This window comes from Protopterus annectens, chromosome 10.part0 (assembly GCF_019279795.1).
Source record: "Protopterus annectens isolate FY-2018-M chromosome 10.part0, PAN1.0, whole genome shotgun sequence".
Taxonomy (NCBI): Eukaryota; Metazoa; Chordata; order Ceratodontiformes; family Protopteridae; genus Protopterus; species Protopterus annectens.
The window spans coordinates 186,097,855-186,124,962 of NC_056744.1; the positions used below are offsets into that span (position 1 = coordinate 186,097,855).

At 39.5% G+C, this 27,108-nt stretch overlaps 1 protein-coding gene across 1 annotated transcript in view; it reads left to right on the forward strand.

The window, feature by feature from the left end:
* TTYH2 (tweety family member 2) overlaps positions 1–27,108 on the forward strand; it is a 2,201,930-nt gene that overhangs the window by 1,535,328 nt on the left and 639,494 nt on the right. Inside the window, exon 6 of the mRNA XM_044085133.1 lies at positions 21,853–21,925. Coding sequence (XP_043941068.1) covers positions 21,853–21,925 — 73 coding nt within the window. The remainder of the gene's footprint in view (positions 1–21,852; positions 21,926–27,108) is intronic.

Consider the following 27,108-nt stretch of genomic DNA (forward strand, 5'->3'; position numbering starts at 1 on the left):
GTCTGCCAGGATGTTGGCTATGTCTGTAGGTTCGGTATATTTTGTACCATTATGCAACAATTCAGAGCATATCTGGGAGTTTCCGCCCATGTTTCTGACATAACTAAAGAAGGCCTTGTGATTATCTTTAGTGTCTAGGGCAAGTTTTCTTTCGAAACTGGCCTTTGATGATTTTATGAGGGATCGAAGTTTCTTGCTAATACTGATCAGAGATGCCTTCCCTTTTTGGGATTTTGCTCTGTCATGCAGTAGCTTCCTCCTTCTGTTGTATAGCTTATTTGTGCCCGGGGTCCACCAGACTGGTCTCCTGTTTTTGGAGGAGTGAGTCTTGGTTTTATTTGGGATAGCACGATCCATGCATTCCTGCAGGTGCTCATAGAATGCATTTGTAAAGGATTCTGCGGATTGGACTGTATTATCCTCTGACCCAGGGGCTTTGAAGGATTCCACTTCAGTCTTGAGAAGTGCAAAGTTGGCTTTGGAGAAATTCTTTACAGTGATTTCCTTGGCTGGGGGTGGGGACGGGATATGGATGTCCAGGGAAATTTGTTTATGGTCTGATCTTACCAATGAGGGGTTTACCTCTGGTGTGGAACATAGTCCCCATGTTGGTGATGACTAGGTCTAATATGTTGTTCCCTCTTGTGGGAGTGGTGACCAGTTGTAGTTTATATCTTCAAGGAACCATTGGGAGAGGGTGTTTGGGCTTGAGTAGTTTTCCCAGTCAATATTTGGGTAGTTGAAGTCACCCAATAACATAGTGTTTGGAGAGACCTTCATATTCTCCAGTGTTTTCAGGAATGCCAAGTGGGGTTCCTGTAATAGGGAGGGTGTTTTGTAGCAGGCTACAAACTGAAAGGCAGTTTTGCCCGCTGTTAGTTGCACATGGATGGTTTCCGATGCTTCGTGCAGTGCCATTAACCTGGAGGTGTAGGTATCTTTGATGAATATAGATACTTCCCCTCCTTTTGTGCTTCGGTCCGAGTTTTGAGGCCGAAATGCATGGTATGAGTTATAACCTGGTAGTGCTGGGGTGCTCTCAGAAGCCTTGAACCAGGTTTCTGTTACTGCACAGACATCGATTTTCTCCATACTGAGGAGAGTCTTGAGTGCGTGCATCTTGAGGTTTAGACTTCTGGCATTGAGTAGCATTACCTTTAGTTTTTTTATCTTTGGGTTGTCTATGGAGGTGGGTTTGTACTTTGAGCCTTGCCTAAAAAAAGCACTATGGGGGTGGCAAGAGCTTTGGCCAGTATACGAAAGCCCAAGGGTGACAGGTGCAAGCCGTCCTTAGCGAAGCAACGTGGCTTGTCGAGCATGTCATCCCAGGCTGACAGACACTGGATCCCCTTTAAATGACACCAATACTTTAGCCAATTGTTGAAACTGATCATTTTGTCTTTATACTGTGGCATCATTCTTGGTGAGGGCAAGATGCTACTCAAGGTCAGGGATATACCAGCCTGGGCTACATGGTCATAGAGCTCCTCTATGTCTCTTTTCATGTAGTCCAGGGAGGTACGTCTCAGGTCATTCACACCAGCATGGACAATGACGGAGTCATACTTGTACTTGCTTTGGAGTGACCTGAGTGCTTGTGTTGTGGTGGATCCTGGCACCCGACAGGCAGATTACAGTGACCTTCTCCTTGTTCAGTCTGGTGAGTGGGACGTCAGTGTGCCGGACAATAGAGTCCCCTATAACAAGTGTATTTGGTGTGTTGTTTGGCCTTATGGGCTGTGACTGTGAGGAACACTGATTTTGTGAGATTTGTGGGTATTGTTGAGGGGTGGCTGTTGCTTGACTATCTGCTTGGGAGGTCTTTGCTGTTTAGGCAGATTTTTATTTAGAGCCTCCGAGTATGTTTTTGTGTGTTTGTGTTGGGTATGCAGATGCAATATGTCTGTGTGAGACTGGATTTGTTGTGTGGGTGGTTACCTTTTCCTCCTGACTGACTGTGCCAGTCTTGGGTTGAGAGAGCTCTGCCTCCGGTTTGGCTGTGTAACTGCATCTCTCACATGTATTAGAGTTTGTTGGAAGGAGGAGAGGGTTGTCTGTGTACATAAGGCAATTGTAGCATTGCCTCAAAATTCCCAGATTCACCAGCTGGACTGGAGACTAACCTTGAAACTGACCCTTGGACATACCAGATTAGTATAGGGAACTGTTTTTTTTTTTACTGATCAGATTAGGGAAGGGAACTGATTTTTCACTTGATCAGGAAGGACCAATCGGGAGTCTAATACTTATGAGAAGTCAAGGAGGGTGTAGTGCTTTAGTTAGTTAGTGTTTCCTTTTAAGAGCTGAGCAAGTGCAGGGCTTTAGAAAGAGAATAGAGTGATTACTTTGAGAGTTTGAACAGTTCCAAGGGAAAAAGTGAAGAGCAGACTTTATGGAGCCTGGAATAGTTTAAACCTGTTTAGGTGGCGCTGCAAAAAGAGAGTTGTAGGGTATTAAGAGAGAGAGATCAAGGAGTTTAGAATTGACCCAAAATGGCCAATAAAACTACAACTTCTAGGTAGTAACCACTCCTCCAGGGACAGGCAGGCTGTTCAGTGTAACCACTCCCACTGGTGAACACAGAGACTTCCCTTTAGCCCAAGCAAGCACTGGCCTTCTAGAAACTTCCAAACAGTTCAGAACAGCAAATCTGTAACTGAACTTTCTTAACTTTCTGAAAGTGGGAAAAAAGCAAGATTTTTTTGTTTTTTTTTTCTTTTTTTCATTTATCTTTCCCATCACTGTGTTGGATATTTACTTATTTATTTGATATGTTTTGATTTAATAGGTAGCTGGGCTTGTCATAGGATACTTTTCAGCTGTAACTTGGGGCATGAGGCAATGCAAAGCATAATGTATTCATTTTGCATTCTTTTTAATGGGTCCCTATTAATTATTCAAATGTTTTAAAGTTTGAATGTCATATGGTTGACACCATATGATCGAACTTTAAAAAGTTTGAAGGTGAAAAGCAACGGCTCCGTATGGCGCAGAATGGGAAATTTCCCTTTTCTGCACTGAAGTGTGATCTCTGAGTTGGTATATTTAAGTAGGGGGGGAGGTGAGGGGGGCACAATGCTCAGAGCATTGAGGTAAGTTTTTTTCCCTTAATTTTTTATTACATTGCCGATGTTTCAAATTTTGCTCATACGTTGTCAAACATATTCGGTTTAAAGTTTTGAAACTTCAAATATATAATATAGACCCTCTTTAATAGATAAGACAATACAAACAGTTCATTGGTTACAATTCTACACTATAGGATTTGGCATTAATTCAATCAGACATGATATAGCATAATTCAATATTTACTCATACTTTGCAATATTTATATTTTCTATCACATATGCAACAGTTTATGTTCCATGTACTTAAGAGACTAAAATGAAGTATCAGTTATAATTGGAGTGTGTTAATTTGGGCCATGTATCAGACAAAAATAACTTATTGACTCTGTACAGTTCCTCTCATAAGTAAATGCGCACACACACACACTTGTTCAAAGTGATACCTGGATTGCATTGCATTTAATGTTTCTACCCTTGAGTTTACTATAAGAAGTGCATTGTTCTCATGTTACTTTCAAAATTTTTGGCAGGCAGTCGGAAGGTCTTTACAATCAAGTTATTTCAGAAAGACTTGTGACTATTGTGGGGAAGTAGGAAATACACCCCAGGGATCACTTCTGTCTCTCTGCTCGACAGTGACACAGGAGAATAACTTTCTTGGGTGGCGTAAGTCAGAGAACCTTGTTGGCTAGGCTTACATAGGCCCTCGGGCCAATAGCCTAGTACCTACCTATGACCCTATAAGAAAACTAAAATGTAAAATTGTAGTACAATGCCTATAACTCACATTCAAAAAGGACTACTGTTGATAACTTGCAGTTTTTCACTTGGAGAAATGGGCTATATTTAATACCTTCTCCCCGAGTATTTGGAAAATGTAACAGCAAAAAAGTGGCTTCTTTTATCACATCCCATTCAGATAAAAATAATTATATTTGCAGTTTAATAAGTAGTCTTTGTTCTGTGTGTGTGTGTGTGTGTGTGTGTGTGTGAGAGAGAGAGAGAGATTCAGTTTATTTTGTCCATTCCCCATCTTTTCTGCTCCAGTAATGGATATTGATTTTCCTTCAAAGAAGCAAGGCTTGACTAATTGCAGTGAGAGTAAAGGTCCAATACAAACCTGCAGTGACTATTAATAATTCAGTAAATCACCAACTAAAGAGAAAGAAAATTATGGAGCTTTATTTTCAGTTTTGGAATTCTTGCCCCTTTTTAAATGCCAGTTTCTGTAAATCTGGAAGCCAATGTTTAGCAATACTGTGCTTTCCAAGGTTAATTTATTTGCTTAAGAGAGCTCTACATAATGAACTCCCTCCAGCAGGAACATGGTCTTCAGCAAATCAAACATAAGGTGAATTTACTGTAGACCCTTTCAGGAGAAATTATATGCATTTCTTGTTTATAAACGTGCCAGTTATGTGATCAAGCATGCAATCCATTGCACCTGTCAGGGTTTGAGTTGCCTCTTGACTGGGAGAAGTATGGATGAATAGGACACCATTATATGTAGACCTGCTGTTGTAACATGAATGTTACTCCTCCCTAACCTTTTTCCACCTGCAGTGTGCTGGGTTACATGAGAGAGTGCATTTTCAGCTATCTAGAAGGTTTTTAATAAGGAGAGCACCACGTTGCAGCTATGACAATCACCCTCAGTGTCCCCATTGATATTCTACTAGCAGTTCACCTTTTCTCTTGGTTTCCACTCAGAATAGGCACCACATTACCCCATCACATCCCCTTATCTATCCCGGTGAGCATGCTTAACCTAATCATCTCCCATGTTGGCTACTCCATTGCCTGGGTTGTATGGACTGCTAACTGTAAATGTAGTTTAATCTGTATAAAAGCAAAAAGGAGACTGAGCTGAGGAATGGTTTTACTGCAGAGACTGGCACAAGAGCAGCTATCTCTTTAGAAAGTGCACTCTTAAGTTAACGAGCTTTAACTTTCAACAGACTGTCCTCATTAATATGTTTACTGCATGGGCTGTTAAATAAATCTGGGACATCTGGGTTTTCGTAAGAGCTTCATAGTTCTGTCCTACAATACAGTGACATATTCTGTTTGCATTTCTTTTTTCTATGATAAACTCTGGCAATGTTTAGTTTTGTTAATAGTATACTAGAAAGCTAAGCTGAGTGTAACTTGTGAATAGTGCTTAATCAGTTTTGTCAAAAGCCTGCACATCTGTGTTCTGCACATTGATCAGAACTAGTGTACTTTATAAGCAAATCTGCTAACATTATGGATATGTATTTGCTAAACAATTGTTTTGTATAATGGAGTAAATAGCCTGCATAATTTATAATCATTATGGCCATCTGTAATCAGGAATGCTTCCCTTGGAAAACCAGCCAGACAGCTGTTTCACATTTTTCAAAGTTCATGGTGTTTAGTTACTCAAAATGTGTGATTCTATAGTGAAAATCTGTGCATATTAATGTGTATTGCAAAAGTTATACACAGTAATGCAATTTGCAATTAATGAAGGCAGCAATAATTTAACTGGTGAAAAAGATGAATGAACCTTTCATTAACTTGTTTCCCTGCCTTTATGTAAATACAGATAACTGAAATTCATAATTTGTGCCAGTATATATTAGATATTCACACATACATATCATTGTGTGATTGCGTGCATTCCTGTATCTTAACCTGGCCAAGGCATTTGACACAATACCCTGCTTGGGTATTGTTGACAAACTCGATAGGTTAAGTATAAACCCTTATGTCACCTGGTAGATAGCCAGCTGGCTCACAGGACCGAGAAAGTTAAAATTGGGGAGTCCTCCTCTACAAAGCGGTTAGTCACGAGAGAATCCCTCGTGGATCAATTCTGGGACCACTCTATTTTGGCATCTACTTCTCTGAAGTCAAGGTCAAATGACAAGGGCCTCTGGCTGATCAAATTTGCAGAAGTTTGAAAATCAGGAACTGTCAGACTCCCCCAGTTGTACTAATGTTCTTCAGGAAGGGGTGACACAGACAAATAACTTGTGTCAGAGCCATGGACTAAAACTAAATGCCAAGAAATGATTAATAGTATTCTTCAGGAAGTCATCCACCCCCTGGTAACTATCATATTGACAACACACCCATGAGAATCGGCCATTAGTCAGGGCCTTTGGGACACATGTAGACAGTAATCTAGACTTTGACCATCACATGTCTATAGTAGTGAGGAAATCATTCAATGATGTGCAACTTATAAACAAAGGTATGGCATCTAGGTCCGAGGAGGTCATTGTTCCACTCTGTTCAGCATTCATCAGACCTATAATTGAGCACAGTGCCCTTTCTGCTTGTTTTGATAACAGGCACATCCAACAATTGGAACATTCACAGAGGTTCCTCAGTAAAAGAATACAGGGATTAAGTAACATGTCCTGTGCAGATTTCCTCAAAGTACTGTCCCTATATTCTGTGTCCTACAGGCTGTTGAGGGGAGATCTATGACTGGCATATAAGTAATTTGTCGGACCCCAGCCTGATGAACCTGCATATCCACAAAACAAATAGCACCAGAATTACCTGTTATAAAGACTTAAACCTTGTCTGTGATATAAATAGTATATGCTGAAGAGGCAATTATGTATCCTAGACACTACCCCTTCTCTGGAGCAGGCTCCCCATCCATGTGAAGCAGAGTTCTTCCCTAACCCAATTCAAATGCAAATTGGATGGGTAACAGGAAATTCATTCCTGGTTTGGCTCTATGTTTCTAATGGACACAGGTAAGACAGTAAATGGTTTATCTCACAGGCTTGTAGATATTTCACCTCCCAAGCCCCTGATTACAGTTATTAAGGGAACCAGGTCTTGTCAGAGATTTGGGATGCATGGTTAGGCTTAAAAAGGCCCCAGAGGTCATTAGCCTATAAACCTATAAAGAAATGTTATTTTTTCTCAGTATGGAAGTTTCATCTCGGGGACCACTATATTTACCTTAGTGTTTCTTAAGGTACTTGGGGCTAAATTTGTGAAAAATGTTGTGTACTACTTTTGTAAACTTTGAATTTTGTGGACCAGTAAAGTTTACGGAGAAATGGGTGGGGAATTCTCTCAGTGTAATGCTTATGCTAACTTTCTGACAACCTACCCACCATTTTGTTTCTGTCAGTATACGTACTGACGAGAATTCTGCTCTACTTTTGCATTTTACAATCTAAGGTACAGGGGGCAGTGTTATGAGTGTAATGTGCTGCTTGTGAACATTTGACAACTTACCTTTCGACTGACTTGCTCCAGCTAAGCTTGCCAATTTTGGTGCTGCCTCTTCCCTGGTTACAACATGGATATTTGCTCTGGCTCAGCTAGCTCTTCTCCTGCCATACTGTAGAAAGAAAAAGTCACTTTACCAAGGAGTACTTGCCACTGTTGTGGACTCTGTCTACACCTCAGCGAATAGTGCGTGAATCTGCAGTGTCCATTGGTTGTTCCTTAAACTACTCCCTCACATTTCCATTTTCCTCTGTTGTGGTCATTTCAGCAGCTTGACCTGGGGATCAGCTACTTCCTCATTGGCTAATTCCAGTGCTCAAGAACAATCTTCTCTGGGTTTGGGAGAAACTTGGTGATTTTTCTCTGAGGGTAAATTGGACAAGAGACCATTAGACCAGGCAAACGTCTCTCCTTCAAATCGGTCCTCTAATGCTGGAATTCTTATTTAAAAAAAAAAAAAAAAAAAGTTAAAACATTGTTCTTTCAGTGAAGTTATTACTGCTGCAAAAGATGAGTGCCTTACCTTGGTTACACAGGCATTAAATCCTGATACACATAATCCTTAAAATATGCGTATTTCCTGTAAGATTATTCCTGAGGAATCAGGATCTGATGGTTCTGATTTTGACAAAGATAGGATTGCTGCTCTTCTGTAGATTCCCAAGCACAGCTCTCTTATTGGGAGGAAAACTTTAATTCTTATTGTCATGTGGAGAAATGTTTTTTGTTTTTTTATCAGACCTTTGCCAGATTCTTATTTGCAGTGGTGATGGACAGGTTGACAGATGAGATCAGACAGGAGTCCCCGTGGACTATGATGTTTGCAGATGACATTGTGATCTGCAGGGAACAGGTGGAGGGGACCCTGGAGAGATGGAGATATGCTCTAGAGAGAAAAGGAATGAAGGTCAGCTGGACTAAGACAGAATATGTGTGTGTGTGAATGAAAGGGAGGATAGAGGAATGGTGAGGATGCAAGGAGTAGAGGTGGCGAAGGTGGATGAGTTTAAATACTTGGGATCAATAGTTCAGAGTAAAATGGTGAGTGTGGAATAGAGGTGAAGAAGAGAGTACAGGCAGGATGGAGTGGGTAGAGAAGAGTGTCAGGAATGATTTGTGACAGACGAGTACCATTAAGAGTGAAAAGGAAGGTCTACAAGAGGGTAGTGAGGCGAGCTATGTTATATGGGTTGGAGACAGTGGCATTGACAAAAAAGCAGGAGTTAGAGGTGGATGTGGTAGAGTTAAAGATGTTAAGATTTGCACTGGGTGTGACGAGGGTGGACAGGATTAGGAATAAGTATATTAGAGGGTCAGCCCAGGTTGGAAGGTTTGGAGACAAAGCCAGAGATGCAAGATTACAATGGTTTGGACATGTGCTGAGGAGGGATGTTGAGTATATTGGGAAAAGGATGCTAAGGATGAAGCTACCAGGTAACAGGAAAAGAGGAAGGCCTAAGCTAAGGTTTATGGATGTGGTGAGAGAGGACATGCAGGTGGTTGGTGTGACAGAACAAAATGCAGAGGACAGGAAGAAATGGAAACAGATGATCGGCTTTAGCGACCCCTAATGGGAACAGATGAAAGATCATGACGATCAGACCTTTGCCAGGATAAATAAGGTATTTCTACAGGAAAAATAGATTTCCCCCAAACTGAAATGATACAGTGATGTGTTATAAACTGATATACATCATTCCTCTGCCATCCCTCCTATACTTCCAGCCCTGGTCGATGTATTGAATGCTGTCTGTACTTACCTTGATGCCCCTGCCATCAGTCCCTGGAAAAAGCAGATAAGATGTATAAGGTGTACTATAGGCATATATGTGGAAATGTATGCTCTGTCATATGGACAGCCTGAGGGAGCTGGCTTCCACTCTTCCTACAGAAGAAAGCTCTTTGATTTAAAAAAAAAAAAAAAAAAAAAAAAAAAAGACTGCTGCAACTTTTTCTCTGTTATCTAAACATGCTTCAAAAAGTGTGAGTGGTTGTGCAGATACGGTTTAAGGCCTCTTCTACTGCTATAGTTATGAGAAGATATTCTTGGGTATGTAACCAAATGTTTGATGAGGTAAAGTCTGAAATCTTTGGTTCAGTTTTAGATAAGGAAGTATTGTTTTCAAAAAAGAGATGGTAGGAGGGTAACAAAAAAAAAAAAAAAAAAAGATTCCTTTCAGAAAGAGGAATAGACCAACAGTGTAGAATGACTGTCAGTATTCTTAGCCCCCCCCCCCACCCCGGGGAATCTTTCTAAAAAAAAAATTAATTCCAAAAACTTGGACCTGAACATTCCCCTGTGGTATAAGACTGTTTTGGTCTCATTCATGTTAAAAGTACTGCTGGAGGCCTACAGATGGCACTGGATACAAAAATCTCCTTTCAAGGGAATTTACCTCCTCATCCTCCAAACTAAGCAGAATTGTTTCTCAAATTCTGCAGTATTTACACACCCAGAGAGTCATTGAACTAGTTCCTTTAAGTCAAAGGGACAAAGACCTGCATTAATGAATGTTTCCGGTACCAAAGGAGGAGGATTCTTGGAGACCAGTATTAGATCTTTCATTTCTAAATATATGCAAAATGTTAACCTTAAATTGTTACCTCTCATTCCTCACACAGGTTACTTGGTGTAACTAATAGACCTAAACAATACTTACTGCATATTCCTATAGCCATAGGCTTCAGGAAATTTCTAAGGTTTTCTGTTTCTGGGTCACATTATCAGTTCTATGTATCACCATTTGGTTTATATACAGCTCCAAGGATATTCACAAAATGTCTAGCTCCAGTCATAGTTGAACAGCATTCATATATTTCCTTATTTTGACAACTTGCTTATCTTTGCAGAGTTCTTGTCCAGATGTCAACCATTAACACTGATTGTGTTTCTTCTGACCAATTTGGGCTTCCAGATAAATATTGAAAAACCCTGCTTGACTCCATCTCACAGTGTTGTGTTGCTGGGTTGTCTTATAGATTCTTCTTTTCAAAGGGCCTTTTTAAAACAAAACAAGGTGGTTCTTTGTCTGGAATTTTACCTGTATTTCTCCAGTCTCTGACTTCTGCAAGAGAATTTCTCAGGACCCTAGGGTTCATGGCTTCTATTATTTTTATGATGCATCTTGCCAGATTACAAATGATAGATACATTTTTTTCAAAAAGAAGGGGGACTGCATTAATTGAGACAGCATATTCAACTGAACAACTTATTCCATTAAACCCAGGTTGCCGTTTCTATCCTCAGACTCCAAACAGATCTGTCACCACAAACACATCATATTTTGCTTGAGGAGTAGTTTCCAGAGGGTAAAAGCTACAGGGCCTGCAAAATCCTTCAAACAACCACAGCAACATTAACTGAAGAGACATTGGATGTAATCCATGCCTTAAGTCTCTCTATCACCTTTAGTCCACAGGACCTCCTCAGGTGGTATGTCAATAAGCACAGAGGTATTAGGTTGTATATGCAGGCTGACAGTGGTCACTTGGGAGGTAACCCTTCAGCATTTCTTAGCCTTCTGGGCATCTAACATTCTGACAAAGCAAAACAGTGGCAGACAAGCTGAGCAAGACCTGGACAGACCCTCACAAATGGAAATTGAATGAGTGGGGGGGGGGGGGTCTTCCAGAAATTGATCCAGTTTTGGGGACCCCCTCAAATAGATTGATTTGCCTTCTTTCAGTATAGACAACTAAACATGTTTTGTTCCAGGGCTCCTTGCAGACAAGCCTGGAAAATAGATGCATTTTAATTTCCTTGAGAGAATGTTCCTTTATACATTTCCACCCTTTCCATTGATGTACAGGATAATTCTGAAGTTTCAAAAGGATGCCCAAAAATAATTGAGGTTACGCCCTTTTAGCCCAAACAACATTGGTTCTCCATTCTTATGGCAGTGGCCATAGGCAATTAAAGCAAACTTTCTCACAAGCTAGATCTACTCACACAAGACATGAGTTTTGTACACATAGGATCATAGGTTACTAGGCTATTGGCCCTGAGGCCCTTATAAGTCTAGCCAAGAGTTTAGCCCATGTTTTGACAATCAGCACCCAATGCCCCTGTCCAGCAGGGACATGGGTGGAATCCCTGGGGTAATCCAGGTTGCGCTTAAAAAGGGATAAAGAGGTACTCTGCTTGATGTGGAGAAGGAGTCTATTCCATAGATGAGGGAGTCTCTGGGGCACAAATGTGTCCCGCTAATAAGTCCTGTTGATGTCACAAACCAGGTCGAGGCCACGCGTGCAGGTTACTTGAGTGGAGTTTGACTTGCAGGTATGCAGCAGTCCCAACAAGGTGGGGTCCATGATCGACTTGTATGCCAGACATAGGTCACCTCTGAGGAGTGTGTATGAAACTGAGTAGAGGGATAGGGCTTTTAACCTATCTGTGTATGGTAGATGTTTGAGGCCCTGGATTCTTCTGGTGAGGAACCTATGTGATCTCACCAGCTGCTGCATGTGCTTTGAGAGGTACATGCTGAAAGGTGCATTGTACTCAATAATGGGCCTTATAAGAGAAGAATACAGGGATGTTATGACCTCCTTGTTCCTGGATGAGATACCCTTACTTATGAGGTGGGCCATGTAGAAGGCTTTCCATATCACAGAAGCAACATGGTGGTCAAAAGTCAGGTTGCTGTCAACATGAGTGCCCAAATCCCTCACAACGGATTGAGTGCTTAGGACATTGTTATTAATGTGATAATGTGTGGGGACTTCACACTCCCCAAAGGGGATGATGATGCATTTTTTGGTATTCAGCTTGAGGTCATGTTTCTGGCACCAGTCATTTTTTTCTACGTGAGACCCTCTTAGAGGATGTCTACATCATTAGGGGAATTGATGACAGCACCCAGCTTGCAGTCATCTGCAAACTTGGTCAGCCATAGTCTACTGGTTTTGGTCTGCACCTCAGAAAAGTATAACACAAATAGGCCCCAAGACAAAACCCTGGGGTACGCCGCTTGTTACAGGTCTACTGCTTGAGGTGGCTTCCCCCGTTTTGACTACATGGGTTCTATCAGTGAGTCAGTTTGCTACCCATCTGGTAACATATGGATTGATGCCTAGTTGAGAGAGTTTATCTATTATACCCGAGTGGGGAATAGTGTCAAAGGCTTTGGCCAGGTCAAGGTAGGCAGTGTGCACAGTCTTCCCCTATCAATTATCCCTATATCAACTAATTTTAGTTGACTGCCTGGATGATCATACCTTTTAGGCACTTACTTCATGAAGATGTACAGCTCGTACTAAAGGAAGCAGTAAACCCTGCTATTAGTAAATCATTTGTTAGTAAATGGAAGCAGTTTTCTAGTTAGTGCCTAACCAATAACTTGGGGGCCCCCTCAGGGATTTTGTGTTACTGGTGCTCAAATATCTGAGAGAGTTACTTGCCTCTGACCTCTCATCCTTCTATAAAGGATCATCTTGCAGCCATTTCAGCATGCCTGCCCATTGATCCCCCTCTTTCTTCTCTGTTTGTTGTAAAACAGTATCTGAAAGAAGTTTTACATCTAAAACCTCCGTATAAACAGGTTGCTCCTCCCTAGGAACTCAACTAAGTGCTACAGAAATTGACTGGCACATTTTGAACCTTCTCATCAAGCTGATTTGAGGTTCTTGCTTGAAAAAACTGTACTCTTAATTGTTGTAACATCTGCAAGCTCTCATGGTGGGTGAACTGTGTCAGATTTCTATAGAGAAACAAACGCCTCATTCATGCCCAAAGTAGTTTCAGAGTTTACATTCAATTAAGACATCAGTCTCACAGTTTCTACTCAGAGCCTAAAAAACGGGGAGAGGGAGAATAGATTCTGCATACTCTGGATGTGCATAGGCAGCTCAGGTATTATCTTGAAAGAACTAAGCCTTTTAGAAAAGCTTATCAGATATTTATTCCTTATCAGGGGGCAAAAAGTGGACACACGTTGTCTAAACAGACAATTTCGATACGCTTGCCATCAGTTATTGTTCTTCATACTTTCCTTTTGTCTGTATCCAACTCTCTGAATAGACAGTTAAATTCACTGTAAAATATGAACTGTGACACTAAAACTCTCTGTAAATATGAACTGAACACTAGCAGTTTAAATTTCTTGCCTCCAGGTCATATTCAAACTTGTTTCCTGTCAGTAATGAATTTTTGTATTTTTATTTCTCCTATTCAAAATTGATTGTAACTAAGTGTGTAATTTATGCATATGTCAATTTTTGTAATAGCTGTATCCATGTAACTAATTGTGCTGAAGCTTTTCTCCCCATGTCTTCTGCTGAAAAAGGGCTTCTGCTTAGTCAGACTAACCCTGTCAGCAAATGTCAAAATAAATAAATATAATTCTGGTCTTGTGTGCATTATAATATGCTTATAGTATTTATGTAAAGAGGATAATAGCACCGACTTATCAATGTAAAGAATACTTTGTCTTGATAGTATTGGTATTTGTACAGCTTTTATTGTTCACAAAATATTTACTTTGTTTTATGCTTTTTAAGTTGAGTTTTATAAAAATTATCTGAAATACAAAGGTGTGTAAGGCCACTAGAGGTATGGCATTCAACACCACATGCAATGGTGGTGGACGGCAGCCCCCCCCCCCCCAAAGCTGTGGAAGAAAGAAGAAACCTGTACTTTAAAAATAAAAATTATTAAATATTATTACTACTGCAAAGTCCTGGAACCCGAACTGCACATGCTCGGTGAGTTCCGTTTTTTTTTTTCTCACCCTGTAAATCTGCATCTGGACTGTTGTAAAATCAGTCCAGATTAAGGAGAAAAGGCATCGGTGTGATGCTAAGAAGTCTGTGTGGCTTAACAACACAGTAAAGAGGAAGGGAATTGGACTGCCACGTCCGAAGGCGCGTACGTGACATGGACAGTTGGATGGCTACAATAGTGAGAAACAAATCAGTAATACAGGTAGCTAGCACGCACAGTACAGTTTCAATACTTGCTACAGACCGGTGCTACCGTAACCGTTGGTGACATAACTTTTGTATTACTGTTTGCTTTTTTTGGCTTGACAGTTCATTCGAACAGAGGTTGGTTAACTAAACTTGCAGTCGCACTCGCATTGCAAAAGAATTTTGATTCCAAAGCTTAATCTTAATGCTTTGATTTCATTGCTATCCACTTCAGTTCGTGATCAGACAGAGATGGCCGGTCGCTCTTTTTTTTAACTTTTAAATTGAGGTAGGTGTATGAGTCTGACTCCTCCAATCCATAGTGGACATGTTCAGTTTGTAGACGATTATTTATTTATATTTCAAGGAGTAGTACTACTGGTGGACTGAGTACTTGCCAGTCTACAGTTTTCCTACATATATCCACCTTGATGGACTTAGCCTAGTATCTTTTTTAAGGGCTCGAGTAGAGTAGGAATCTTTATAGGTATTGCCAAAAATGTAATATACTTGCAGATTGTGAAGCACTTTTTTTGTTTGTTTTTTTCAGATTGACATTACTCGATTGGCTTCCTAGTACTCTTGCAAACAGGAGCATGAGTGGGAAAGGGGAAACGGCATGTGTGCGTACAGTTATTTAACATATTAATTTTTTTTCAGGGAGTGGCAGTTTTTTGTCATTTTTGTCATCGTCACTGTGGAATCTGCTGTGGACATTAATAAACCTGGCACCCCTTTTTCATTTTTATGAGTTTGTGGGGGGTTTAGAAACCACAACATTTTTTATTGTTCTTTAAATTGTGTCCAGATGATAGTTCTGTTTAGTTCTGAAACTGGTGCTAGTAGCTTTAACTGACAAAGGGCTGCATGTTTGCCAGTGATTATTGACTTGTAGCTACTAGAAATAATACAGCCCAGTGCCTAGTACAGTTGTTGGTGCTTCTAACCTTCATTTAGTTTTGTTCTTTGGTCATGGATTCAGTTGAAGCCAGGTACAAAAGCTATATGGGTGGTGCCAGTGTTTTGTAGTTCTGGTTTGTACAGCTTCACTTTTCTTGCATTTGTAGGGCTGATTAATTGAGATAATTTCAGTTGGCAACTGTATTGCTCCTAAAAGGTCATACTGCATTTACTACCACAAATCTCCAGCTAGATATATCCCTGCCTGTTAGTTACCTCTTCTATCCTATTGGACTACTATCCTAGTAGACTTTTTGACTCACTAAAAGAATAGGTCCCATTTGCTTGCTTCCACATATCTCCAGATCTCAGACATACCTGTCTGTTAGTACCTCTTCTGTCGTAATTGTATTTGATTGCTTAAAAAATAATACTATGGATGGATTCTGTTAAAGACGTTAAAATTTAAGAGGCTGGCTGGCAAAAACATACTTATGTAGCGAGAATACATTCTTCGTCAGATAGTGGTGGCAAGGTACAATCATTCCTTATTATGTGGTCACACAGTAGAAAACTGAGGAGAAATGGTTTGTACAAAAGACGAATAAGTAAATAAAAATAAAAAATACTGCTATCAAAATGGCAGTCAGTGAAACAGAAAGTAAGACCATTGGTACTATTAGCACAGGATGGTACATAAAGAATGACTGCTTCTAAGTCAAGGTGGCAGATTATGGGAAGGCGGATAATTTGAGGGAAGATTATAGACTCACTTGATTTAAAGAAAGCCACATCACATTACTTTAAGAAAGCCTTCCAGATAGGGATGTATTTAGTAAAAAGTGTGTGGATGTCTATATTTTTTGCGGATGGGCAAAGAGGCTTTCACTGGTGCTCAGGACCCAGTAGAAGCAATTTGTGATGGTGTTCTTCTTTTTTGTTGTTTTTATCTATACTCTATTCATCATACCTGCTTCATAATATTTGTGATTTGTTGCGTTGCTTTTTGTGAATAGGAGAAAAGCTAGCACCACCCACCTTTAATTTGGACAGACAGAGACAGTTCCACTGATCTTATTGTAATGGTAGCATTTGAAAAACACTGTCGAGTTGGGGTATGAAAATATGTATGAACCTCGTGAGTGCATATACACACCAAACCAGCAGTCAAGATTAGGAAGACAGAATTCAGCAGCAAATATCCAAGAAGTATATGCAGTTGCAACTGCATAGACTGGAAGGAGATTGGACTGCATGAGCCTTGCGGGAAGGGGAAGGACTTGCTCTCGTCGCAGGCTTTTCTACTGCAGGAATGGAGTTGCAGGCTTTTGTACTGCAAGAATGGATTGAAACTGGTGTGTGTGTGTGTGTGTGTGTGTGTGTGTGTGTGTGTGTGCATGCCTGTGTATGAAATGCCCCAGTTGCTATATACTGGTGGCTAGAGAACTCAGGATACATGGTGGTGGGTAGAGAATACCTCAGGCTTGTACCCTGTACCTTGGGCCCAGGTGGCAAGAGCCTGAATTCCCTACCCACCACCATTTAAAAAAAAATTGCAGATTTTTGCTTCATATTTTTTCTGTTCCTCATACAATCTGTGGTTTATGTATTTTTGTTTCTTTACATAGACAGTGGTGCGGTGGTAGCATTATTGCCTGACAGCTACAGGTTCTCTGGTTTGATTCTAGGCTAGGGTGCCTTCTGTGTGGAATCTGCATGTCCCTGTGTTTGTGTGGGTTTCCTCTGCATGCTGTACTATCCTCCCATCTTACAAAGACATGTCTGGAGTATTTCTCCCTGGGCCTCTGCTGAAAATTTAGTTTTGTTCCGAGTCAGACTTTCCTGGTTAACAAATGTTACATAAATAAAAATGACAAGCATTTGTATTTCAGACTTTATATTCTTCAGAAAGTACATGGTAACACAAAACCTTTTATTCTAGCAATTTTCTAAGTTTATAAGATGGATATTTGAAATTTATCCCTATTTTTGGGACTGTATTCCCCCATTATTGGCTTTGTCCAGGTTTTTTGTGCTAAGGTTGAGAGCTATGATAAGAACTGAATTCACTGAATATGTTTGAGGGCTGTATTCCCTCATTACTGGCTTTGTTCAGGTGTTTGTTGCTAAGAGGTTGACAGCTATGGTGAGAACTGAATTCACTACATGATAGCCATTTAAGTTTCAGTCTTCCTCTCTTTCACAAAACAGCTGATATGGCATAGTGGTATGTTGCTCTGACTGTTTTGCACAGGGTCCTGGGTTCAAGACTTGGCAGTAAAATGTATGGTGGTAACACAACATTTTATTCTAGCAACTTTCCAACATTATACAAGCAATGTTTAAAATGTCTCCCTGGTTTTTGGGCTTGTCCCCCCACCAATAAATGTTGGCTTTTTCCAGATTTCTTGTGCGGCATAGTTCAGGGAGACAGCTGAGTGTTGAGTAGATTTTACAAGGAGCTGAGAGCTGCAGGGGAGCAAATGTTTAGTGCTTCTTATGCCGAGTCTGCTTGCATTGTCAATAGCAAAACAGGTAGTGTACTTGCTTTTGATGCAGAAGGCTGTGGGTTCTACTCCCACAGTAGGTAGATGCATTGCTGATACTGTACTGTGTTGCAAAGAGGGTGAATGATGCAGTCTTTTTTGCGAAGTTACCTAGTAACTATGAACCTGTTATCAGTTTGCCATCCATTCCCTATTGCAATATTACTAGCTTATCATTTTTTAGTGTAACATAGGCAATTTATTCCTCAAGGGCAACAGGTACTTTATTTGTAGATGAAACAATGAAATATAAAGTTGTTTGCTAGCAGCAACCTCTTCATTAGTTACATATCTCTTTTTAATGTGGAATTGTTTAGATGACTTTTACTTCTTCAGAGATTGTGCATATTTACTGATACTGGCGGACTGTAGAAGTTTGAGTAGAATTTTATGATGGAAATGTTCTGAATTGGGTAATTTTGTCTTTATTGGTGCATGCATTTTATTTCATTGTTTACTGGAAAAATGTTCAACACAATAAATTTAAAATGCCGTCTAAAACTGTACTGTATTGTACAAGGAACATAATTTAATACAATCAGGAAGGTATATCAAAGAGCATGTGTATGTTTCATGTAAAAGGGGTCTGTGATTTGAAAACAGCCCAAAGTTAATCTTTATCTGCCACTGGCAAAATGTATTTTCTTTGAATGTGGGTTTCAATGCTATCTCAATTAATGTGCGTTTCAAGGTGAGAGAAGTTTTAATGCCAAGTCTATTTTCATTGTAAGACTGCATTGCTTTGTTTAGCAGATATCTATTAGTGTTTGTGCTGTAAAATGCAAAATTAAACTTTCAAATGAAATCCAAATCATTGCAGAAGTAAACGCAGCATGCACATTACAGTGTTTATGGTAAACTGGGTGAAATAACCAAGGAATGGGACATTGGAATGGCTGCAGGGGGGAGGCTCCATTTGACCATGATTTTGTGAGGGGGGGGCAGCAAACTCAAAGACAGCCCCGGATGAACTATACCTCTCAACTGTCCAGATTTTTGCAGAATTAATAGATTTTTGCTTCTTCTTATTGGTTTGTTCCTCATAAAATTTGTGGTTTTCTGGCAAATCATTTAGGAATGAAGTCACTAAATAATGACAGACATTGAGTTTCAGACATCATAACCTTCAGAAAAATGCATGCGAAAGCAAGACCTGTTATTCTATCAACTGTCTTAAGTTTTTATACAAGAGCAATTTTTAGTACTTGTTTGTATGTTCCCCCAATATATTTGGCCTTGTCCAGATTTCCTGCATTAAGAGGTTGAGAGGTACGTGCAAATAAATCACGTTATAGAATTAGGAATATCCAAACCTTTCAACTGTCCCCAATTTTGGCTCAAAATGTTGCTCTTCTCCTAATAATCCCTCCGCAAAATGGCAATTTTGGAAGAAAACGTGGAGGGTTTGCAATTATAAATAACTGTAATGATCAGAGTTGTAGATTACTTTTATTTCAAAAATGCATGTAGATTCTCTTATTTTGTCAGCTGCTCAAGTTAACAGTACTAATATTAAAAAGGTGTCCCGTCTTTGATAGGTTCACAGCTGTATTGTGTGGCGATTTTATATTTTTGCATCACATTTTTGGTACGTTTTTTATAAAATTGTGGTTTTCTTGCAAATTAGTTGCAAATCATTAGATTGAAGTTAGAAAATAATGGTAGACATTTGAGTTTCAGATTTCATACCCTTCAAAAAATTCATACTAATGCAAGACCTACTACTATTCTATTATCTTTCTAAGTTTATAAGAGCAATATTTAAAAAGTGTCCTTATTTTTGGGCCTTTGTCCCACTTCTGTGTATGGCTTTGTCCAGATTTCTTGCTCTGAGGTTGAGAGGTACGAGTGTCAGAGCCATCACCATCAGCCAGAGACACATCAAATTGTGACATACTTGTTGCACCCCACTCCCCCCATGTAGTGACTCTGGATGTGTCCAAGCAAGGCAAGGAGCAGTTATGCAGAGTATTCCCCCATCCAAGGTAGACACAAGTACTACAGTGGCTTTTCATATGTCCTTGATTTTGCAGAATGTTCTGGTTTTCTGTCCTATTTTGATACTTTTGATTTATGCTTCTTATTATTCAGAAAATGCATGCTGTTGCAGTGCCGTGTTGCTCTGTGTTTAAGTAGCAAGTAGCAATGCTTTAACTGACCATCAGGTAAGCTTGTCGGAGATTGTAAGATGCAAGTAAGCTTTAATAACCATACTTTTAAAGAATTGCCAACATTGAAAGCCTTTTTGTTGTTGCCATGCAGAGAATATTTACATAACTAGATAAACGTATAAGCCTTGGGTATTGAAATTCATATGACAGTATTTGTAATAAAGGACAGGATTACAGTATTTTCAGAAGCTCATTACATTTGTTGGAGACTTGCAGTCATCTTTGCAGGCTTTACCCGTTAACTAAACAGAATGCCAATCTATTATGTGTGGTCCATAACCTGTGCAGTAATCCTTGAAGCAATTTATCTTGAGCTTGTTTCTTGTTTGCTGTTCATTTTTTACTTTGATCATGTCTTCCCTATGAAGCAAGTAGATAGTTGTTGTCAGGCAGCAGGTATTTTTTGGATAAGAAACATTTTTACAAGTGGGGGTGTCAGCATGTTACTTGGTACTTTTATAAAGCTGAATATAAATTATAATTAGAACTGCAGTGCAAGGAAAAGTGGTTTGAGTTGAGTGCTGCTTGTTTTTTATACTTGATTTTGGCTGGCATTCCAGTAATGTATTTACAAAGTAATTTTATTTTTTCATCCCTCACAACCTTTTTGTTTCCATCGTGATATTAAGTAAGCTGTCATGTAGCCAATGCATTGAAATGTTTTTTTCTTCTACACTTCATTGTGTCTTGATTGTACTCTCATAATGATGGTTTGGCACCCAGGGCAGCCTATTTAATTAAAGTTCCAATTGTGGTTTTGAGCATAGCTCCACCCCTTTCTAGTTGGCTCCACCCCTCCCATTGGCCCCACCCATTCAGCTGTTTCCTGCAGCCCCCCCTTTAATTTGAAGTCACCAGCCGCCACTGACCACATGGATGTTAGTAATGAGTTAAGTAACTTAAAGCAAGCCGTACTCTTAAAGTAGCTAAAGTCTTTAAAAATTACATACGAAAACAAAAAGGCACAATTTAAAGTTACAACATCACTTGCCTAGGAGAGGTATGAAGGAATTCTGTTTTACAGAAAGGTTGGATTGGAGTAGCTTTCATGAAGGAGTTGTGAGGTTAGATTAGTAATAGAACTCAAGAATGCATGAAAAAATGAAATCCTCATCAGGGAGGGGCAGAAACACTGGGTGGTACATACCAATCAGATCAGTTGTCAGAAATCAGTGTTTCTAAACTGCTGGAAAAAGTAACTAACAATTAGATGGTGTGCCTTATGATTGTACAGGAATCTATTCCCAGTGTAGTTTAAGCATCTAGAGTATGACTGTAAATTGCTGTTTAGAAAGGTATAGGCCATTTGGTTGTGGACCTCTCTGTTTTGAAGGTCATGCAGGCACCACAAAATAAGCAGACTGAATTTTAACAGAAATGTTTTTCAAAAAGTGTTTTCTGTACAAAGCAAGTCCTCCAACATATATACCCTGTGCACGAACCTTTACCTGTATACCCCCTGTACTGATAAAATCACTCAGAAGTTGCTGTAGCATAGAGGAAGTGATGCAAGTGACCTTGTCAGAAGGTTCATTGATGTGTCATAAAACAGTCAGTCTTCATTATACCTGTCCATGATCAAATGGTTGCATCTTTTAAAAATGCTGCGCATACAATGTTAATATTGTAGTAAATTTAATTTAATTTGTGCACCCAAAGAAGCATTTGATGTGAAAGCTTGTATTTTTGTTATTAAATAATACTTCTGTGGTTCCTTGAGCTTGTTAGTCTTTGGATAATTAATGTATTTAGCTGTGCTTGTTTTTATCTGCTTGAGCTGTCCTATTGTGTTAAATTAAGTGTAGCTAAGGGAATGAACAACATTCTAGAAGTTTATAGTCTGCTGTAGTAGCAAAAGGGGGTTTCTGTAGCAGGTACATTATGCAGTAAAATAAAATATGGATTACTGCAGATATTTTGCAGGCTACATTCACAGTGCTTTACTTCCACTATATTCAGTAATGCATACAAATTTAAATAAAATGTAATTCAGTGGCTAAAATTCAACATTTATCACTTATATTCTTTGTATTTCAGAATGATATGCCTAGGGCTTCTAAGTCTCGCTTTGAGCTGGGCTTCTTTGGGTGTCGACACTGCTGCAGGTGTGGTAAGTGATATAGAACCTTAGCAATGACAGTTAAACCTTAACTGTGAGCAAACATTGTACCAGTTTCAGTAGCTAGCATATACTGTTTTTTTGGATTAGGCTGTTAATGCTTAAATACTAAATTGTTTTCAGTCCCTGCCTGAGGTGTGTGTGTGTGTGTGTGTGTGTGCGTGCGCAGAATAAATGTTCTCTGGTAGAGTGGGATTCCGTTTTGGTTGTATGACCACATTGTCACTTCTGGAATTTCTACACTAGACTAGAATCGTATATCTGTTTAATGGTCATTGCTAAATGGTCTTTAAGAATCCTTCAAGAATTTGCAAAAAAAAAAAAGCATTATAATCAGTTTTTGTGTGGAAATGTTTTGTTTCATATGTGCGTTTAATTCAATTTTATGTCAATACCACTGCAGATTTTTCTTTAATGAGTTTGCTATTGTAGCAGGCTAGTTTTCAGCCCCTGGTAATATTCGCTGTGCATAGTTTTAAGCATCTTATCTCCTTCAGTAACGACTGTGTTATGTGAACTTGGTACCATGGAGTCCATACTTTCAAAAACACTGCTTTTGTGAGACTCCACAACAGTGCAGACTTGTGACATATCTACAGATTAATAATAACGTAATTTACAAGTTCATAAAAAAATTTACAATTCGGTCATCTTTTTATTTATTTTTTGCGAGAAAAGGCTGAATACTATAATTACAGTGGGAGCTTGTAAGTTTATTGATGGCCATTTCTTGGACTGCCAGCAGACCAAAGTAAAAGTATCTAAACAACTTTCAATGACAATGGAGTTTCCATTTTCTCCACTGTTACTGGACCTTGACATAGGTATATAAAACTTTGGGGTATACATGGAGTGTTCCCCCTGATGAGGGTGTATAGTGGCTTACTCCCTGCAAAAAAAAAAAAATGGCATTATTTTTTTTTCCAGAAGATTAACTTTTGACAAAAGTGAATTCAACCAATCAACATGATTCTGTTACTATGAGATATTTGAAGATGACTGAATACTGTATGGATGCCATTTAGTAAAAGCTGGCATACCAGAAGTAATAATATCCCAAATTCTGCCCATAGACAACAATGGGTAGTATATTGCAACCTACCCTGACTTAGTTTTACCTTGTAGTTAGCTGTATTAACTTACAGAATGGTGTGTGGAGTGTGCCAAACCTTACACACACATTGCTGAGTACTGACCATTGTTATATATAGTGTATAGATCTTTAAATTGTGTACCTTAAGACGCTAATTTTAAAAAGTTGGGTGGTATCTGGTACACTCTTCTAGAGGGCTCAAGTTTAGTAAATTTCACATGCAAGTTAAACCCCATTTCCTTGGGCCCATTTCTAAAAGACTTGCACTCAGTGCAAGTGACCACTTACACCAAGAACTGGTCTTTTGGAATCTGTCCCCTGGTTCAAGTCTGTTTTACTGAGGCCTTATACCAAAGTGAGTCACTTAAATTAAGAGGAAGTCTTTTAGAATCTGGCCCTATGTCTCCGAGTCATTTATTCACCATTCAGATTCTGCATTGGATCAGAGATGAAGAAATATTTGCTAGAACTGAAGTGAACAGAAATGCTTACTTTCACCATGCTTTCAACAATCTGGGTGTTAAATACAGAATTACACTTCACATTCAAAACTGAATTCCCCACGTGAAGGATATTTATTAAAAAAAACTGGGAACTTTGGATCTAGACATTCTGTTTATTCTTTACTTTGAATTAGCTGAGTAGCCTGCAAAGGGTATAGTATGCTACATTCATGCCTGTTACTAGAGAAAAAATCTTAAGAGTTATTTTTCTTTTTTCTTAAGATAAAAGTCAAATAAAGGTAAAAAAAAATGAAAATGTGTTGCAATACAAATTTAATATGAGAAATAAAAAGCTTGCAAAAGTGTATGTAATGAAGGGCTGCCATGCAAATAAAATTCAAGCCTCACATAATAAGTTTGGTTGTAAACAATGGTGACTGATGTACAAAAACGGTACTATAATTTACTGGAAAGTAGGGGCTCGTATAACCTTCTCCTGTTCCTCCAGTCCTGGTGGCCTTCCTGGATGCTTTGCATCCACTTCTAGTTCTCCAAATTGCCAGCCTCCCTCCATATCCAAAGAAACATCAGAGGTTTCAATAAGGTCCCTGAAGAATAAAATTTATCTACAAAAACCCTGTAGCAGATTCTTCTATATATTTTTTTAATTTCCACTGATAAACCTACTAAGTTTCTACCAGTGGCTAATATTTTGCCATCTGACATAGATAGTAAGACCATGGACAAGTATGATAAGAAGGTATACACCTGTGCCAATCTTGCCTTTTGGGCTTTAAATTACCAAACTTAAATGACTTAAGACCATGGCTAACATTGAGGCTTCTGGCACCAAGTATCAAGTGAAGTGTGCTTGGACAAGCTACATGAGTTGCAATGCACATTAAATGCAGCTATGATTCTGCGCAGGCTTCCTCCAGGACTTCTGCTACTGCTTCAGTTATTAGATTTGTTTGGCTTCACCTACAGTCACTCGATGGCAGAGCTGGATCATGTTAAATGGGAGCCTAGGCAGGGTAATAAATCAGTGCCCCTCCAGCCAGGACTACCCCCCACTCCCTGCAGCCTGCACCCCGCCCTTTTTAGTGCCTTGTTATTTGACCATGTCTCTCATGTTACCATAACAACTTCAAGCTTGTCAGTGTGCATACTGTTTTCTTCTTTACGTCTCCGGTGATTACAGATATTTGTATTTTATTTAAAGCTTCTATTTCAAAATTTATAGCACAAACACTGATAGCCATTTGCTAAACAAAACAATACAGTCTCACAATGAAAACAGATTTAGTATGCGGAGCAGTAAATTTCTCTGCCCGTGAAACCCACATTCTTATACATTTGGCCAGTGGCAGATTAAGTGCACCATTGAACTGTTTTTAACCATGGGCCCCCTGAAAACATTTTTAGGACCATGCAAAAATGCATGTGTTCTTTGATTGACCTTCCTGATAGTATTAAATTAAAATCCTTGATTAACACAGCATCAGTTGTTAGAGTGGGTGTTTTGCATTTGTAGTTTTAAACATTTTTCCAGTAAGCGATGAAACAAAACATATGAACCAATAATGACAAAACTACCCATTTCAGAAAATTTCAGCCATAAAAGGCCACTCAAACAGCTCTCATTATAAATCCACCAATATCATTCACTATACACAATCTCTGCAGAAGTAAAACTCAGCTGTATAATTCCACATTAAGGAGAGCTATAACTAATGAACAGGTTGCTGCTGGCAAACAACTTTGCATTTCAGTGTTTCATCTACAAATTCAGTGCCTCCTGCCCTTGAAGAATAAGTTGCCCATGTTCCATTAAAATACAAAAAAAGAAATTGCTGTGCTGGTGATATACAATAAGGAATGGATGGCAAACCTCATAGTTACTAGATATCTCGTCCTAAGGAGGAAACACTCAGGAGTGCATCACCCCGCCTCCTCCTTATTTTGCACAGTAGTGTCAGGAATTGATCTACCTGGTATGGGAACAGAACCCACAGGCTTTTGTACCAAAAGCAACCTTGCTACCTGTTGCACCATTGATGCTGAACAACACAGCTCTGGAACTCTGACTGATATTGACAGACTGTTATCCTCAGTGATCTACAAAAGCAATAAATAGGAGACCTGGTAGCTAGTGTGAAGGTTTAGGGCACTTACTTGCCTGTTCTTTTGTAATTAAAGGTTCAAAGTTTGACTTTGAGCAAAGTCACAACTAGACAGTGCCCTTAACTGGAGCATTTTACACACACACACACCTTTGTCTTACTGGAATAGATCCATCATACTATCATTGTTTGCATACCTCTTGTGCACAGTTCCTTCAGACTTACTCTCACACTTGCTCTAAAGAGCAACAAATCCATGTTTGCTCAATTCAGACTTGCTATTTACAAACATTGCATTCTAAATCTCTCATATTGTTTGACATGATGAAATGAAAAGCTGAGGATTCTGGGGCTTATAAAAATTCTCCCATGTCAGGAGAACTTCTGCAAGGTCCTAATGTTCGCGGTGTGTGGTTGGAAGCTTCCCCAAGGTCCTAATGCTTGTCGTCTTTTGTTGGAATTACCAAAGATCTATAATGATGTTTACTGAAGGTTTTTTTTATTATTATTTTTATAGTGAACCAAGCCAACACAGGCCCTAGGCAACTACCTAGGTTGCCTAGTGCTGGATACGGCACTGCTTCTTGAAGATATTAAGAACAAGCTTTTGGATTCCTCTCTTCACAGGGAGCTGTTATTTGGACCTTCTGCTGCAGTACTTTGCAGGACTTTGCAAGCAAAGGGTAAACTAATGCAGAATTTAAAACATATTTTTCTCATGTCAGTGCCTATGTTTCAAAGAAATTACCCTGCTAAGCCCACATCCTTTGTCTGCAGATCAGAAGCCCACTCAGAATGACAGGAAACAGCCCAGGAAAAGATTTCATAACAAACTTAGATTCCAAGACTGGAAAACATCCTTTTCAGAATAACTCCATCTCTGTCTGACCATCTGCTGGCACCTCCTTAAGGAATTCCCTTATCAGACTTTGTCCCTTCCAGCCTGGGAATTCATCACTACAGACAAGTGGTTATGATTCTTCATTCAGCAGAGTTACAAGATGTCTTTGAGGAAATATCCAATTTTGAGGTATTCCCCCTCCCCTTCCAATCTGGTTCACCTCCTTCCACATCCCTTACAGGGCCTCCTCAACCAGGGCACCATAGATCCAGTGCCCCACCAGCATCTAGGATGCTTTCTGGTCCTCAGAAAAGGGGGTACTTGGCAACTCATTCTAGACTTATTCCACCTTTCTGGAGGTGCCATCTTTCAAGATGTTCTCCCTGCAAATTCTACTTCCTTTTATCATCTCCCAAACCTTTTTAGTTTCCCTAGACTCAAAAGATGCATATCTACATATCTCCATTCACTCCACCTGCAGAAAATTCTCAGGTTCTCTGCTTTTTCATCGCGCTTGCAGTTCTCTGCTTTTTCATCGCGCTTGCAGTTCTCTGCTTTATACTTTGGGTTATGTACTGCTCCCAGGGTTTTCACGTGGTGGCCAAGGAATTAAAGTATTCCTTTATTTGGACAACCTTCTTATCCAGGCTTCCTCTCAGGACACCCTACAGCTG